The 18,218-nt window shown below is 46.3% G+C and overlaps 1 protein-coding gene across 1 annotated transcript in view; it reads left to right on the top strand.

The window, feature by feature from the left end:
- Pex14 (peroxisomal biogenesis factor 14) overlaps positions 1 to 18,218 on the top strand; it is a 158,330-nt gene that overhangs the window by 118,688 nt on the left and 21,424 nt on the right. The window contains exon 4 of the mRNA XM_008831716.2: positions 5,650 to 5,778. Coding sequence (XP_008829938.1) covers positions 5,650 to 5,778 — 129 coding nt within the window. The remainder of the gene's footprint in view (positions 1 to 5,649; positions 5,779 to 18,218) is intronic.

Below are 18,218 nucleotides of genomic sequence, written 5' to 3'. Positions count from 1 at the left end.
CTTTTTACTCAGTGATTTATACTAGGAGGCGTGCCTGGGTGATAGCCAGTGTCCTTTTGTCTTTGTGTTTATTTTTCTTCTCCATTTAATGTATTTAAAGGATATATTGTCTTTATGGTTCATTGGGATAAGGAAGGGATCGGTGCAAGTTTTAATGAGAGGTCCCAGCACTCTGCCCAGATGAGAATTATATTCATGGTTAGATATCTTTCTTTTCTCCTCCAGTGGCAGGAGGCAGTGTTTGCCGCTTTCAGAAGCAGCAGTTCTACCTAACAGTTTCCAGAAGGATACTAAGAGGACATTCAGCTTCGAGGCATCATCAGCAACTTTTTCTCAGTTGTTTGGACTTCTCTGGTTTAAGGAGAGGGGAAAGGCACTGGTCTAGTTCTTGAAATTAAATATCAATATCAAGATGTTAGGAGCCAGTCCATCTTCAGCTCAGTTTGTATTAAAACGAAACAAAACAAAAAACTTTCATTCAGGCTAATGATATTTGGTGCTAGTTTCTCCCCAAAACTGTTTTTACTGCTTGGGGAATAATCAGTGGAGGAAAAAGCATTTGGCTTATTTGCTTAATATTTTAACCCAGTGAATTAGACAGGTTGGGGAGCCGAGGGAGGGGATAAGAAAATGGGTGGGGGTGGCCCCATAAACAAGGTGATATATAATATTTTTTTTGTTCTCCTTTTAAATAAATACCGATCAGCTTTATGTTCAGAGACAATAGGAGCCGTTGGCTTAAATTTGCAGTTTACTGTATTTATGGCTGTAATATCAAGGTGCTGCCGTCGTAATTTCATGCCCCAATGAGAAGAGCAAGGTCGAAGCAAATGCTTCCATCGGCATCTGCTAGCACACTAACTCATAAACAAGGCCTGCTGGATCAGGTGGCTCGGAATAATACAGGCTAATGAAATACAGCACAGCTTTCCATTACTGTTAGTTTTTACAGTGTCGTCATTACGTGTAATTTATGTTTAAAAAATTCAATTTTATACAAGGCACTGGGAAATAGGGGTCTACAGGTCATCCAACGACTTTTAGAGGCTCCGAGAGTCCTTATTGTACTCTACTGCTCCAACGAAATGTTAATAAAATAAAATAAAAATACTTTCTCCCTTCCCCTCCCCAAACCTGCTGAGAGAGAGCTGATTTTTCTTTTAATTTGGGGACTATCTTTAGGCAGCTGTCTTCTCTGCCTCGTCTCCTTCTGGTGTGTGCCAGGCAGAAAACTAGTGTTCTGCGAGAGGTGACCCTGCTCAGGCTTCAGAGCTGCAGATGAATTGCCCACGTCCTGGAAATGCAGGGACTGTGGGTGGAAGACACCTGAGTTCTCAGTCCTCCACCCCGTGCTTTGCTGTGGACCTGAGGCCTTTCGTTATAAAGCTCGGTCTAGACTGGAAGGTGCTGCTGGGGTTCATCATGCTGCATATTTTCACACCATCCCTAGCCCATCTGTCTGTGTTTCTGCTTCACCTGTTCAGGATCAGGCCCAGAGCTGTGCTCATAGTCACCGGACTCAGTGTTTTTACTTGTTCTCGGAAGCCCCTGCTCATTGCCTCTCACAGAGAATAGGTAGCCCTTCCTGTCCTGGGAAAGATTGGTGGGGCCTTGTATTCACCCCCAGTTTGTTTGGTTTTGTTTGCGTTTTAATAGAGACCGTTAGAAAAAGAAAACAGATTTGTTTATTTCTAGGGGATGAAAATAGGCAGGCGTGGCTGTCTCGAGGCTTCAGTTCAGATGACTGCAGAGCTTGCTTTTTGATCCCTTGTTTCCATTCTTTTAAAATCAGCCCTCTGGAGAAAGTATTGGAGTAGAAATCCTTGGCCCCAGCTTTGCACAGGGGCAGCCTTGGTGGCTTCCTGATGTTTGGGGAAGTAGTTTGGAGGGACTGAGAACACAGAGTGCCCCTCTGCCCAGCAAGTTCTCTGGTCCTTCCTTCTCCTCTTCCTCCTGCCTGAAACAAGTGAGTGGAGTAACTGAGCAGGACTTTCTTAGAGTTATTCTTTACCCAGTGTATTTAACTTAATACTCTAGATAGGGTAGGATGGGAACTCTTGAAAAATCACCATGTCGGAAGGGAAGTTCCTGGGAAAACATTAATGCTGGGTGCTGGTGGTGCCAGATAATGCTAACTGATACCTCAACCAAGAAGAATTCAAGTTTTATTAAAATGAACTAATTCTTCCAAAGACAGATAGTGGAGGCAGGAGGCTGGCTTGCAACACACAGGTTGGCAGAGTCCTTAGCTTCCAGCTCTGCTCAGCCATTGCATGGTCCCTCTATGGTTAGATTATTCCTCACAGATAGCAATCAACTGGAAGGAAGTGTGTGTGTCTCATTTGCATGAGATTATTTAAAACAACAACAAAAAAAGGTCTGCATTAGTCGGGGTGATGGTAAACAAGGCAAAGAGGTGCCTTTATAATATAGCCTGTGCCTCGGCTTTCAGAGCCAAATATAATTCACTTACAATCGGCAGTTTCCTTTATTATTCCTTTTAACCTTTTGGATTCTGCAAGGTCTCAATCAGAGATCTGCATTGTTTATCTCAGAGGGTGGATGGGAAAGATGGGGCTAGGGCACTTGGGGTGTTTATCCATGGGTCCAGTGACAGCAGCTTATCACATAGCCAGTGACTGGGTAGATAGCTAGTCCTATTCTGGGGAGAGGTGAGGGACCCCTTCCTGGCCTCCTTGCATCCCAGGTGGACCATCTAGTTCTGTAAATAGAGTCCTGAAACTGGCCAGTGCTGCCTGAGCCAGGGACACTGCTGAGGAAGGGGACACTCAGGAAGTGTGGGTGCCGGTCTGTGAGCAGTGTCCGGAGTGGGATGAGGATGGAGATACATTGTCACTCTGGTGTCACTTATCATTTGCAGGTGGGACCCAGGGTTAAGTTCCCCTGTTGTTTTTCTATAGCCACGAATTAGTTGCTGGCTCTTACTTATAGATGGGGGTACCTATCGGGTGGCAGTGGCACAAAGGAGTAAACCTCTGGCAAGACCGAAGAGTCAGGCTCTGAATCTGTATCTGGTGTTTAAGCTCTGGTGTGGTGTCCATCCCCGGAAGATGGACAGCCTTGGCTGTCACTGGCACTGCCATTCTTCAGAACGAGTATGGTTTGGGCAGGGTCTTCCTCCTCCTCAGATCTCCGGTTTTTCATCTGCAGAATGGGGACAGTGGCCAGGATAATGCCTCATCTATAAAATTATGCTTTAAAAAAAAAAGATTGATTTATTGAAACTAAGTCAAAACCCCGATTCTCCTGGAGAGCTAGGGATATCTGAATTCCAGCCAGTACAGATTTAGAACATCAAATGATAAGGTCTGTGAAAAGCGAGAGCCTGGAAGGAAGTGCTGATGCCCTTTAGACCATGGCCTCACTGGTGGGCTTGGCTTCGATAATGTAAGGAACATGTTTTATTAGGAAAACAGGCTTCGTAAAAGCTCAGGGCCGGAGGGTGGAACAGCGGGCAGGGAGTCTTGTTCCTTTAACCAGCTCCAGCTCACAGGGCCGAGGCACAGCCTGTAACTTACTGTATATTTCCCCAGCGTTAAACATTATCATACTTGTTTATATTTGAAAGAGCCAGAAGGGAAAATGAGAATGCAACTGAATGCTCCTTTTGGGAAAATTATCCTCATTTGCAGCCAGCGGCTGACAAGGCACATGATCCACCAGGTTTATAGAATTCCGTAGTGTACCAGTGACCAGCAGCCTGTGCTGACGTCGCAGATGCTGCTCCCCTTTCTAGCAGCCGACTGCGAACTGGTTAAAACAGTGTCTTCCTTCCAGCACTGGACAGGGGTGCCCCTTCCCTTCCTATTTAGGAAGAGCAGTCAGCCCTGACTGACAGGTGTTGAGAACCCAAGAGGCACAAGCTCCAAGGAAGTGTGTCCCCTGTTTGTGCTTGGCTTGTCCACCTCTCCTATCCCTGCTGGGGGAGGGGGAGAAACGATGGGGAAAGCAGTCCCTTTGTAGCAGGCTGAGGAGCAGGAAGCAGGGACACCCTCGTTCAGCCCCAGTCTACTCAACTTCACCTGGTGCTCTAGAGCTTTATTACCTGCCCCTTAATCCAGGTGAGAGTTGTCAGGGTGCCCCCCCAGCCTTCTGACGTAAAGCAGTGCCGGCTTGCCTGCCCGTGTGCGTGTGCGTGTGCGTGTGTGTGTGTGTGTGTGTGTGTGTGTGTGTGAAGAGGGGGAAAGGGAAAAGAGCTATAGCTAAGCACGAGAGAAGAAGAAAGGTAAAAAGGTCCAGGGCCATCTTGAATAGCTGAGGCACTCCCTTGACCGTTGTGGTAGGGCATGAAAAGTTTGAGGGATGACTGCAGTCGACTCAGGCCTATAGGATGCAGGCCAGAGCTGTGCGCTAAAGCATTAATGTGCACCATGTATTAGCCCCCAGGCACAGAGTGCAAGGCACCACACTTTGAAGATGCTGATCCTCAGAACCGCCTCGTACTTCATCCACCCCCAGGGGCAAGTATACCATGCTGTGGGCCTCTAATGGAGAGCTGTGGACCAGATGTGGAAAAGCTCTCGGCTCTAGTTTAAAAGCTCTGTGTTGCAGCTCAACTGGATATTGGGATTCCCGGAATAGCCCCGGCCAGCCCGAGTTGTCTCCTGCAAGCCAGCAGTGACGACCCACTTGCTTTCCCCAGCCACCGAGTAGAGCACTTTTGTCCACATTGTTACTTCCTGAGTGGATCCTGTGGGAAAGTTTGTCACATACCTGGGCTCCACAATTCATTCCTAGTCTGTGGGTTGGTTGATGCCTTTATCCTCCATAATAGTCAGTTTCCCCAGTTGGCAGACCCACTGGAAATCCCTGCGCACTGAAATTGGGGTCTTGGTGGGCCATCACTTGACTTCCATTCCTCATGGGTCAGGCCTTTCATCATGAAATAGCCACTGCAGATGGCGCCCTGGGATTTTCTGATGTCCCACGTGCAGTGTGGTTTGGAGTGTCTCGAGGATATTTTTAAAAAAGGAAAAAGAAGCTAGCCAAAGGCGGTCCAGGCTCCTGCGATAGGCTAGAGCAATAATCATCTGAAAGTTTGGGCCTGGCCTTGTTTTGATCTGTTTTCTTGTTTTATTTTCTTCTTTACATTCTGTGTCCCATTCATACTAATCACAGTCAGTCCTGATTTTTCTTTTTATTTCTGCATTTGTCATAAAATAAAGCAAATTATTCCCGTCTTCGGAAACGATCTAGACTAATTAGTCGTCTCACCCAATAATTAGTTTTTTGTTTCCCTGTCTGTTTTCATGCATTATTGTTAGTTTTTTCCCTTCTTTTTTTTCACACCATTACAGATTAAAATGAGCCACATTTGCAGTTGATGGTATCTGTTTTCGGGGGAAGAATGGAGAATTGCAGTACGGAGCGACTTCAAAAGCAGCAATAAACTCAAGGATAAATTAAGGAAATTGAATGAGCCACATTTGGAAGCAGTGTTGAGGCTAATATTCTGTCGCTTAAGGTTAAATTGCAACTGAGAGAGGTTCCCAAGAATCCGAAATCGAGGAGGCAACTTACTAGAATGCAAGGCGCTCTGGCCGTCAGGACCTTTTCTTAGGGAAGATTTTGATACAGGGTGGATGCTGGTAAGAGGTACTCACTTGCCTTCTTTGCTCTCGTCCCCAGGACTGACAGATGAAGAGATTGACCTGGCTTTCCAGCAGTCAGGCACTGCTTCTGATGAGCCTGCATCCTTGGGCTCGGCTGCCCAGGTGGTTCCTGTCCAGCCACCTCACCTCATTTCCCAGTCATACAGTAAGTCACCTGCCCCAGCTCCTGTTTAACTGGAATTGGGATTAAGGGCACTGGCCGAAGAGCAGTGCTTTGTATCTCCCAGACTCAGGAAGTTAGGAGAAGCTGGCTTCTCCACTTGACTAGAAAGCTAAGAAAAAGTGGCACATCCAAATTTGTTTAGACAGTTTTAAATATGTGACAAAGGTTGAAGAGAGCGAGCCCCAGTTGTGTTGCTCCAGGTTTTTGGGTACATGTGTGATTGGCTCTGCGTTCCCTCTTCTTAACCAGTGGTCTGAGGGTCGCTGTTTCCTGACTAACATGAGCTGGGTGTCCTGACTGCTTTCTCTTTTGCTCACTGAAGTAACTTGTATCCTGTCTTTTTTTTTAATTTTTAATTTATTATTTTTATGTGTTTATGAGTGTATTGCCTGCATGCACCTGTGTCATGCAATGAATACCTCAGCAGTCAGAAGAGGGTGTCTGGTCCCTTGAAACTGGAGTTACAGACGGTTGTTAGCTGCCATGTGGGTGCTGGGAATCGAACCTGAGTTCTCTCTGTAAGAGTAGCCAGTGTGCCAGGAGTGGTGGCACACGCCTTTAATCCCAGCACTCGGGAGGCAGAGGCAGGTGGAGGTCTGTGAGTTCAAGGCCAGCCTGGTCTACATAGTGAGTTCCAGGCTAGCTGGGGCTACAGGGAGACCCTGTCTCAAAAAAAAAAAGAGTAGCCAGTGCTCTTAACTGATGAGCAGTCTCCATCCCCCTCACTCCTCACTGTTTTTTTCAAATTTAACATATTGATAGGCTTAGGCCGATCTTCCCTCCCTTGTCCCAGCTATACCCTGTGAATTCATGTAGTGGTAGTCTCTTAGAGAACTTCAGGCTACAACATAAAGGTCCTTTATGAGGGGTGTGTACTGTTTTAAATGAAGGTTACTGTAGTAGCAAATATAGTAAGAGATGCATCCATCCAGGTCCATCACTTCTTTAAGTCACTTATAGAAGTTTTAAAAACTTAAAATTGACTCAAACTATGGGAAATAGCTCAATTTTTTTTTTATATAACTCAGCATTGACTTATCTTTAAAAATGCCTTTTCTATAATTGTTTTCATTTTAATTGTCAAGAAGGTCTGCTGTTTTCAAAAAGTGACTTAGATTGTTTTGTTTTGTTTTGTTTTGTTTTGTTTTGTTTTGAGACAGGGTCTCTCTGTAGCCCTAGCTGGTCTAGAACTCATTATGTAGACCAGGCTGGCTAGAAGTCATAGAGTCAACCTGCCTCTGCCTCCTGAGTGCTGGGATCAAAGGCATGTGCCACCATGCCCAACTTCTTTTTTTTTTTTTTTTGGTCTTTTTGAGACAGGGTCTCCCTGTAGCCCCAGCTGTCCTAGAACTCACTGTGTAGACCAGGATGGCCTTGAACTCAGAGAGATCTGCCTGCCTCTGCCTCCCCAGTGCTGGGATTAAAGGCGTGCGCCACCATGCCCGACATCCCAATGTTTTTTTAAAAGTGATTTAGATTTTAAAGGGCATATTTTAGAATGGCAGGTTTATGTTTCTCAGTGGGCAGGTGATCTGCTCCTTCAGTAGAGACAGCCAGCAGTGTGCTCTCTCCTGTGGTTGGGAGAGGTCAGGCAGAAGCTTAACTCTGCTGTGTGTGTCACAGATTGTGATTAGAGATCCCGTCTTGTATTTTCTGGATAAAGCAGAGTGCTGAAGCCAGGGTGCACGTACCATGTGTCTTGTCCCTCTTTGCCTGGCCTGAGCAATGAAGGCCTCTGAGTAGGCTCCACAGCAAGCCTCCTGCTTCTGCTCCTGCCAACCCCTGCCAACTGTGAGCCGGGGACTCACTTCTCCTTCCCAGCCTGTGGCCTTTCAGTCCTGTGTGTTGGCATTGGGCCCCAGCCCTACTTTTTAACCAAGGACTAAGTGTCCATGCTTTTCCTGAATTGTGTCCATGGACCCAGCCATTTAATGGGATTTGCTGAGGATAGGCAGTGGCAGCTGGGGTGCAGAATTTTCTGAGATGCACATCTGTTCTGTTCCAGCTGTTTCCTCCCATGGCTTAATAGCAAACAGGTCTCTCTCTGCTACTTGAAAACTTCCTGCTTAGAACAAATTGTTCTGGTTGGTCACAGAGTTGGCCTCAAACATCATGTGCTTGGCTGCTTTATGGAGGCGCAGGAGTTAACTGTTAGGAAAAGGCCAAAGACTGGGCTGGGTGGGCAGAGTTCAGTTATTCCCATTCTCTTTCCCAGTTGCAGGCTTAGCTCCTTTAGTCTCCTGGCCCTAATAACACACACTTTCTGAGGCAGACTCCTGCTTTGACACCAGCCTAGGAACAATGGCCATGGAGATTTTTGCATGCTGGCGTCCCCTTGTCACGGAGTTTCCCTCGTAGACTGTAGACTGTCACCTTGCCCCTCGCAGCTTGGGGGCTCTGCCTTGTCACTTCTGCACTTTTGCCAAGAGGTGTCAAAACTGCTCCAAAGAAAAGGAAAAAAAAAGCTTGATTTTGATTAATATAGAGAAACAAGACTTCGCCTGACTGATAATAAAACTGATAAATGACATTTGAATTACTTGTAGCGGTAATTTATTACATAAAATATCTTTTATTTGACATGCGATTAGTTGCTAGAAGCATCACTCAATCTGACTAGTTTAAACATGCTCCAAAATGAACCCAGTAAAAACTAGGGCTGTTGGCTGCTGGCGTTATGAAATATACTAATCCTACAGTGAGGAAAAAAATCTGACTTTAAATATTTAAATGATTAATTGGGTTTATATATATATATATATTTTACCTCTCTAACCCCCTTAATTACAAGCAAACTCAGGGGAGTTTCTGAACTAGGTGTGCAATCTGCATGCTTATCACCGGAGCATTGTCTGTGTCTGGGAGGGATTTATGGCCTCTGTTCATGTGATGTGTGTTCCTGCAGATTTTGTGCCTAGATTCACAACAACTCTTTCCTTCCCATTTCTCACCTGTCTTAAGGACACTTCATCTCAGAGCCCAAGCCTACAAAATGGGATTCCCTGGGCCAGCCCCAAAGCCTATGTGTCAGGGGAGGGTCATTTTCCTTAGAGGACCTTGGGGAGCCGCTGCAGATCTTGTATCCTTGGACCTGCCCCCCTTCCCCCGTGGTGACCACGGGGATGCTGGGTGCCTCTTTTGATACCTGTGCTCTCTGGTGAGAGTGGTTGACCTTGAGATGCCATGGCAGCAATGGTGAGGAGATTGTGGAGAATTCTCAGAATGCTACCTGCTCTGTTCTATGTTTAAGCACCTACTGGATGCTGAGCACTATATCATGTGAGAGGTTCAAAGCATGATCTTTCAGAATTTTACAGACTCTTAAGGAAAAGAATAATATAAGACATTGTGATTTAATGCCAAAATTAATTATACTGACAAAAATTCTGCAAGATTACAGAAAAGAGAAAAATTAATGTGGGCTAGGGAAGTCAGGAGGCTTTGTGACTATGGCAGGAGGTTGATACCAGGGGAAGCTTGGTGTCACCTGTATGAGAACAAACCAGTGTTCCCAGAGCTTCAGAGAAAGGCTGGGATTCGAGAGGAACCTTGACAGTGTGTTGGTCGTTTTGACTTCTTTCTGTTTGAGCCAGGACTTGTGTGTGCACGTGCAGGCCCTGTGCTGTTCAGAGCTGAGTCCTCTATGCTGAGCCGAATGATTTGTGCTGAGTTGATTCGTCTTGTTCCAACCCAGACAGATAAGCAGCAAGGGGTTTTGACATAGAATCAGGGCCAGTGTAAATTTTGTAGGGCAGTAATTTTTTTCTTGGACTTCAGTGGCTTTCCGTCACTCTCCGTGATGAACAAGGTGGGCCTCCAAAGACTGATCTGCCGCTTCAGCTGCTTCCTCTTCTTTTTTTTCCTTTTTAAATTTTATTTATTATTTTTATTTTATGTCTATGCATGTATTTTCTGCATGTAGGTAAGTGCACCTGTGTCATGCAATGCCCGTGGAGGGCAGAAGAGCTGTCGGGTCTCCTGGAACTGGAGTTACAGACAGTTGTTAGCTGCCATGTGGGTGCTGGGATTCGAACCCAGGTCTTCTGCAAGAATAGCCAGTGTTCTTAACCACTGAGCCATCTCTCCAGCCCCAGCTGCTGCTTCTTAAAATAGACCGTGGATACCTGAGGCTGGCAACAGACTTTGAGCCATTTGATTAGAAATCAGGGGAGGAGGGGCAGAGAGAGAGACAGAGAAAAAGACAGAGAGCGATGTTCTCAGTCTGCTTATTTTGTAGCCCTGTTTAGTACATTTATCCCTGATTATTCTGGTTTTGTTTGTTTGTTTGTTTGTTTGAGACTATCTCCCTGTAGCCCCAACTGACCTGGAACTCACTATGTAGACCAGGTTGTCCTGGATCTCACAGAGATCTCCCTGCCTCTGCCTCCTGAGTGCTGGGATTAAAGGCTGTGCCACCACTCATGCCCAGTTATCCCCTATTATCTTAACTCACTGAGCAAGCATTTATTATTGAATTCCTACCGTGTACCTGGCAGACCCTGGGATGAAAAGATTAACAAGTTGTTTCAATCAGTTTTCCACTGCTGTGATTACTACTTGAGAAAAATCAACTTATAAAGAGTAAAGGTTGGGCTGGAGAAATGGGTTGGCGGTTAAGAGCATTGGCTGTTCTTGCAGAGGACCCGGGTTTGATTCCCAGCACCCACATGGCAGCTAACAACCGTCCTTAACCCAGTTCCAGGATATCCGACGCCCTCTTCTGACCTCCTTGGATATTGCACGAGATGGGCTCACTTACACACATGCAGTCAATACACTCGTAAAATAAAATACACATAAAATAAAAATAATAAGTAAAATATCCATCTCATGTGATGCCCGAGGAGATCAGAAGAGGGCATCAGATATCCTGGAACTGGAGTTAGGGACGGTTTATAGCCGCCATATGGGTGCTGGGAATCGGACCCGGGTCCTCTGCAAGAACAGTCAGTGCTCTTTAACCTCTAAGCCATCTCTCCAGCCCCAATAAATAAATTTTTAAAAATATATGTTATTTTTATTTTATGTATATGTGTGTATTGGCTGCATGTGTGTAAGTGCACCCGTGTCGTGCAATGCTCGTGGAGGTCAGAAGAGTGCATCGGATGCCCTGGAACTGGAGTTACGGATGGTTGTTAGCTGCCATGTGGCTGCTGGGATTCGAACCCGGGTCTTCTGCAAGAACAGTCAGTGTTCTTAACCGCTGAGCCATCTCTCCAGCCCTGATAAGTAAGTTTTTTAGAAAAAGAGTAAAGGTTTATCTCTGGCATAGAGTTTGAGTTTATGATTGGTGGACCATGCTGGTTTAGGGTCTCTGGTTATGGGTGCTAGGTGGTAATAACAAGGGGCACAGGACAGAGAAAAGCAGCTCCTGTCATGACTAGGGAGGAAAAGAGAGAAAGGAAGAGTGTGGGGTCTCACCACTAGACCTTGCCTCTTAAAGCTCTTACTACCTCCTAATGGCACCCTGGGGAGCAAGCCTCCAGCCTATAGCACAAGGCCTGGCTGCTCTCTCCATTTGCCCTCATCTAGGGGGAAAGGCAGTTAAACCAGTATGGCAGTGCCTGGGAGGCAGAAGCAGGGAAGGGCAGCTCCAGAGGGGGAGGACTCAGATCTGACAGGATGGACAAGAGCACAGAGACAGGAAATTCTGTGATGACCATAAGAGTCTCTGGGTGACTCAGAGCAGCTGGAGCATGGGTCAGGGACAGGAGAAGAAGACAACCAAGCTGTCATGCTGAGGGGGTCTTGCAAATGCACTGTCTCTTCATTTCTGAAGGAGCACTGCCTATTTGATGACATTGTCTGTAGACCAATATTAAAGTCATTTGTCTCATTGGGCAGACGTAGGGTGTGCTAGCCCAAGTCACTCGTGCCCTCCTTGTCATTTTTGACCCTCAATGCATTGCTTCTCTCCAAGATCAGAGTCCACTGTCCACTCCTGTGGGGCATCTTCCCAGTGCTTTGTCCTGACCCTGTAGTGACACACCGTTGCTCTCGCAGCCCCTGCTCTCCACCGCATGCATGCACTCCAGTGCTTCTCTCAGTGTCATCCCATTAATTTCTGTTCTGAGGCTTTTTAAAACCTAATGGCCTGAGGCTCTGACTTAGCAGGGCTCTAGAAATGCTTGTTACTTGGGTAAACAGTGGTGGAAATGTGCTTGAGAACTGAGAAGAAGTTGCCTTGTGACTGTGCCCGCTTGGCCAGCTCCCCGTCAGCCAGGCTGCCTGTGTGCTCAGCCCATGTAGGCTGTTCTGGGCAGCCTGTGGAAGAAGTAAGGGACAACAGGCTTGCTTTTAGGAGGCTGCTGTTTGATGGACAGAAGCCCAGTGTTTGGAGAAGGACAGAGAAGACTAACCCATGCTATCTTGTGGGGTGGTGATGTTTCATTACAAAGGAAACTCCTGAATGGTAGTGTTCATTGAGCCTTTCAGGAGATGGGACTTGAGCTGGCTTTGCATGTTACTAAGTTAAAGCCACATCTAAGAAAATAGAAGGGCGTTTCTCTACTACTAAAGGACCCAGATCTGCCTCAGTGCTCCATATCCCTGGCAGCTGTCTGGGATCCATTTTGTCCTGCCTACCTGTTCCAGCCCAGTCATCTCATCTGCCATCCACCCAACAGGAAGGAGAAGGGCCAGCTGCTCCTGAGGATACCTGGAAACTGTCCAATCTTTTCCAGGTTCCCCTTGCTGGCTAGAACTTTGTTGCATGGTCAGGACTGTCTGAGGTGGGCGGAGGCTGAGAAATGGCAGGTTGTGTTCCTAGCTTCTCATATCCCAAGGGAAGTTGGAGTGGTCATGAACCCTGTTGTCAGGTAATGCTACCCTCGAGGCAGACTCCAGTGGCTGGCTGCAGTGGTATTTGGAAAGGTTCAGCTGACAAATTGGGAGGCTTAGGGTTGCTGCTTTATTTCTGTTCTTTGTAAGATCTAAATGTTGGACCCTTTTGTGAGTCTAGTATTGCAGGCGTCTTGTCTCAGGTTGGGTTAGAACTCTCAGCTCTGGCATCTTGCTTGGTCTTAGCTGCTAATTGGTCAGCACCCACATTGCTGGGCTTCATTCTCAACCACCACTGGCTTCCTTGAACTAATTTAAAAAATATTGGACAGGCTTTTTATTTTTTAGAAATCATCTTTATTGACGGTAGTTTGCATAAAATAAAACGCATTCCTTGTACTGGTACCATTTGAGTTTTGACAAGTGTGTGCTTCATGCAGCCATCACTGCATTGCAGAACATTTCCAATACCCCAAAAGGCTCCCTTGTGCCCCATTCCCAGGAAGCCCACCCCATCCTGCCTCCTGGGCAACCACTGCTCTGGTTTCTCTCACGGCTGTTAGATCTCTCCTTCCCTGAGTTTTATATAAATGGAATCACATGGGGTGTGTGCGGTAGAGTCTGGTTTCTCTCTCCCAGCATAAGGTTGAGATGCATCCAAGTTGCTGTGCGTAATCAGAAGCTCCTTCCTTTTTATTACCGAGCAGTAGCCCTCTGATGGATGGACACATCGCTGTTTGTTTACCCACTCACCAGTTGATGGACTTTGGGTCCTTTCCAGTTTTTAGCCATTATGAATAAAACTCTTGTGAACATTCGTGTACAAGTCTTTGTATGCTTTTATTTCTCTTGGGTGAGTGCCTAGGAGTAGAATTGCTGGTTTGTATGTTAAGTGTAGGTTTAACTTTGTAAGACACTGGTAAACTGTTTTCCAGAGGGGCTGCACTGCCTTACCTTCTCACCAGCAGTGTGAGCTCTCAGTGCTCTGCACTCTTACCAGTGGCTGCTGTTCTCAGGCTCTGACTTCAGCGATTTTAGTGCATTGCAGTAGGAACCAACTCCTCGTGTTGGGGTTCCCTGACCGTGATGCGTGGTCACGCAGTGGGGAGGGCGTCTTCCTTCCTGTGCTCACTGATCTCCTCTTGTGACATGTCAGGTCCAGATCTTGACTATTACTAATTGTCTCTTCCCTAGTTAGAAGAGTTATGTATTTTGGATTCACATGCAAATTTTCTCGAAGTCTGTTTGTTTGTTTTCATTTTTTTGCCTTTCACTTGAGGAGGGGCAGGTGCATCTTTGATTTTGGCACCACCTTAGTGGGAAGGAAAAGTCTTTTCTGCATTTTAACATTGCCTTTTGAAAAAGAAAATATTATAATTTCAATGACATACACCTACCACCCCACCCTGCCCCTCTTTGCATTTCATGACCTCTGCCTTTCCAAGGTTGGAGAAGCTTTGTCTTGTGCTTTCTTTTAGGGAGAGGCTTCTTGGTGTTCTTTGGTTATGGTACTGGAGATCAAACCTATGGCCTCCCACAGATTAGGGTAACTCTTGACCACTGCCTTACACCCTCAGCCCCATAGTGTTAGCTTTCATTTAGGTCTGTGATCTGAGTTAATTTATTTTAAATTTAATTTAATTTTTATTTTTCTTTATTTTTGGATCTTTTTGAGACAGGTTCTCTCTGTAGCCCCAGCTGTCCTAGAACTCACTATGTAGACCAGGCTGGCCTGGATCTCACAGAGATCCAGCTACCACACCCGGCTTTATTTAAGTTTTTAGTATTTTGTTTATTGTGGGGTGTGTGCATGCACAGAGGTTGGAGGACAGTTTGTGGGAGTTGGTTGTCCTTCTACCAGGTGCCTGGCAACAAAGCACCTTCACCTGCTGTGCCATATTACCAGCCCCTTAAATAAAGCTATTGAAGTATGTTTTACGTATCGGGAACTCATCCATTTCAAGTGTACAGTTAAGTGGGTTTTTAGTAACTCAGCTGAAGTACAGCCGTCCCCATACGTCAGTTTTAGAGATCGTTCATCCCCTAGTAAGGTCCTTTTACCTGTTTACTGTTAATACTTGTTCCCACCGCTAGTCCCAGGCAACCGCTAATCTACTTTCCCATCACTATACGTTTACCTTTTCTGGACATTTTAGGTAAATGGAATCATAGAGTAGGCAATCTTACGCTTGACTTCTTTTTCTTGACATAATAAATTTGAGGTTTATTCACATTGTAGCATGAATCCAGACTTATTCCTTTTTATGCTGAATAGTATTCCATTGTATGAACATTCCTCATTTTGTTTGTCAGTACACCAGTTGATTGATAGATATAGATGGTCTGGTTATGGTTTGGGTTTTGTTTGGTCCTGGGAGTTGAACTCAGGCCCTTGCACATTCTGGGCAAGTACTCTGCTACTGAGCCCTGTCTCCTATTTTGGCTAACATGGATGCTGCTGCTCTGAACGTCAGTGTTCAGGTCTTCCATGGACATGCGTATCGCTCCTCTTCTTGGCTGTCTAGGCTCGGGACCGCTGGGTATCGGGTGAGTTTGAATCTTCATTCTTTTCTCTAACTAGGTTTCTGCAGTATGATGCACATGCAGTAAGAGCCCTTGTTCCCAGTGCACTGTTCGATAAGTTGTACAAATGGGCTGTAGCTCATTCAGTTCCTGTAGCCACCACTATAGCCAAAGTATAGAAAAGTTCAAAGGGGGACAATTTCTGTTGCCCTGAATAGGTTCTTTGTGCCTTTATCTCACGTCCCCACGTTCCTGTGAGCTGGTCTGTGCTTTGTCACCATACCTTTGCTTTTTCACAGGTTTCATTCAAGTGGAATCACATAGCGTGTGGTTTGTGCTTTCTTACTATAAATTCTTTTTTAGTGATCTATGCTGACATATTTCATTCCTGTGTGTGTGTGTGCGTGTGTGTGTGTGTGTGTGTGTGTTTGGGGGGCATGCCATGTTACCTATATGGGGGTCAGAAGACAGCCCATAGGAAAGTTCTCTCCCTCTACCAAGCAGGTTCTGGGGCTCGAACTCAGGTTGTCAGGCTTGGTGGCAAGTGCCTTTACCCACTGTGTGTCTTGCTGACCCCTTTTGAGAGCTTTGGTGTTTTAGTTATTCTTGTTCTTGCCAGAATTTGGTGTTCTGGGTTTAGCTATCCTAATGTGTGTGTGGTGGAACCTCATTGTGCTTCTAATTTGCATTTCCCTGGTGAATAGTGGCACCAGGTTTGTGTTCTGTTCATACTGGTCATCCCACCTTTTGAGGAGACTCCTGCAGTCCTTTAAAAGCTGCCTTGTCTTTTTTTTTAAAATTTTTTTAAACTTTAAAATTTTTTTAAATTTATTTTTATTTTATGTGTATGTGTGTATTGCCTGCATGTAGGTCAGTGCACCCATGTTGTGCAGTGCCCACGGAGGTCAGAAGAAGCTATCGGATCCCCTGGGAATGGAGTTCCGGACAGTTAGCTGCCATGTGGGTGCTGGGATTCCAACCCGGTCTTCTGCAAGAACAACCAGTGTTCTTAACCGCTGAGCCTTCTCTCCAGCCCCTGCCTTGTCTTTTTATTGTTGAGTTGTCAGAGCTCTTTCTGTAGTCTAGCCGCAAGTCCTTTCTATGTTTGCAGGTCCGTGTCCTGTCCCCCATCCCCCCAACCCCCAGCTGTGACTTTTCACCTTTAGAGTAGTGCCTTTTGAAAAGATGGTGAGGTGTTGGTGGCATTCATTTTATCAATTGTTTTTGCCTTTTGTGGGTCCTGTTTTTTTTTTTTTAATATTTTCTTTATTATTTTTATTTTCTGTGTACAAGTGTATTGCCTGCATGTATGTGAGTGCACCCGTGTTGTGCAGTGCCGCGGAGGTCAGAAGAGGGCTTCGGATTCCCCTGGAGCTGGAGTTAAGGACGGTTTGTAGGTGCCATATGGGTGCTGGGAATTGAACCCGGGTCCTCTGCAAGAGCAGTCAATGCTCTTAACTGCTGAGCCATCTCTCCAGCCCCGGTTCCTGTTTTTTATAAGCTAACTTTGTCTACCCCAAGACTTCAGGCATTCCCTCTGTTTTCTGTTTTCATATAGAACCTGTAGAGCTGTATAGCTTTTGCTCTTTGTTCAGGTGTGTGGTCTGCTTTGTGCTAATTTTTGCATATAATATAAGGTGAAGGTTCATGCCCATGTCCCGTCCTGTCGTGTCCCCCCATAGATTACAGTGGCTGTCCTTCTTTCCCCGGAGAACTACCTTGGTGAAGGTTCATACCCATGTTCCGTCCTGTTGTGTCCCCCCATGGATTGCAGTGGCTGTCCTTCCTTCTTTCCCTGGAGAACTACCTTAGTGAAGGTTCATACCCATGTCCCGCCCCATCCTGGACACCCCCCCGCCCCCCGTGGATTGCAGTGGCTGTCCTTCCTCAGAGAACTACCTTGGCTTCTTTGATAAAAGTCAGCTGGTCCTATCAGCCTGATCTGTTCTGAACTCTACTGGATTCTTCTTTTAAATTATTGACACTGCCTTTTTTTTTTTTTTTTTTTTCCTTTTAAAGGCAAGGTCTTCTGGCCCAGGCTTGCCTCAAACTCAAGCCAAGCCACTCCACAATCACAGTTGGCTTTTATTTTCTTCCTTTTTTTAAAAAAATTTTTATTTTATATGAATGCATGTATTGCCTGCATGTAGGTCAGTGCACCCATGTCGTGCAATGCCCGCGGAGGTCAGAAGAGGCTGTTGGATCCCCTGGGACTAAAGTTACAAACAGTTGTTAGCTGCCATGTGGATGCTGGGGATTTGAACCCAGGTCTTCTGCAAGAACAATCAGTGTTCCTAACCACTGAGCCATCTCTCCAGCCCCTATTTTCTTCCTTTTTTTAAGGTGCTGAAGATTAAACCCAGGGCCTGGTATCCCACCCTGGTTGTGCTTGAGAGAGGGTCTGTGCTGCAGGGTAGTCTTCTGCTCCTGGGCTCAACCTATGGGCATCTGGGGCTCCAGACAGGCCACTGCACTCAGAGCATGTAGTCTTTCATCTATGAGGAGCAGATATGGATTCTGCTCACTGTCCTTCCTGCCTAAAGATGACACTGCAGGTATTGTGACAACCATGAGAGACAGAAAAGATCATGTTGCACAAAAGTGTGTGTGAAGCCAGGCCTGGTGCTGGTTGGCTGTGACGGCTGCTGGTGAGCGGCTGAGCTGCCCAGGGCTCATGCACAGAGCGGTGCTGTTTCAGTCAGTGCCCTCTGGGTTCGTCTCTCCCTCCATCCGTCCTCTGTTGGCCGCCCACAGTCGTGTGCCTCTGTGTTGCGTGCCGTGGCCAGCCTCCTTCAGCTTGGCTTGAGTAACTTTAGCTGCTCTCTGTGCAGTAGACCCAGGAACTCCAGGCTGTAACAGGCACTGGTTGTGGACTGGCTTTGGTCCACAACCCCACTGAGTGAGCCTGTCTTGTCATTTAATTTTCAGGGTGGCTTCTGAGTAAGCCGTAGGAGGAGGAGCTAGGCCACTGTAGTATTCGCTCCAGCCTTGATGAACAGGAGGGAACATGCCCATCTTGCTGGTGTCTGCTGCTGCCCTGACCTGTGCATGGACCACCAGCTGCCCAAGGATGGGCACTGGAGAGCACTGTCAGCAAGATGATAGCACACCAGCTTCCA

This window comes from Nannospalax galili, unplaced genomic scaffold (genome assembly GCF_000622305.1).
Source record: "Nannospalax galili isolate Female #2095 unplaced genomic scaffold, S.galili_v1.0 scaffold870, whole genome shotgun sequence".
Lineage (NCBI taxonomy): Eukaryota > Metazoa > Chordata > Mammalia > Rodentia > Spalacidae > Nannospalax > Nannospalax galili.
Note: the sequence above shows the minus strand (reverse complement) of the source record. Positions and strands in the feature narration are given on the sequence as shown.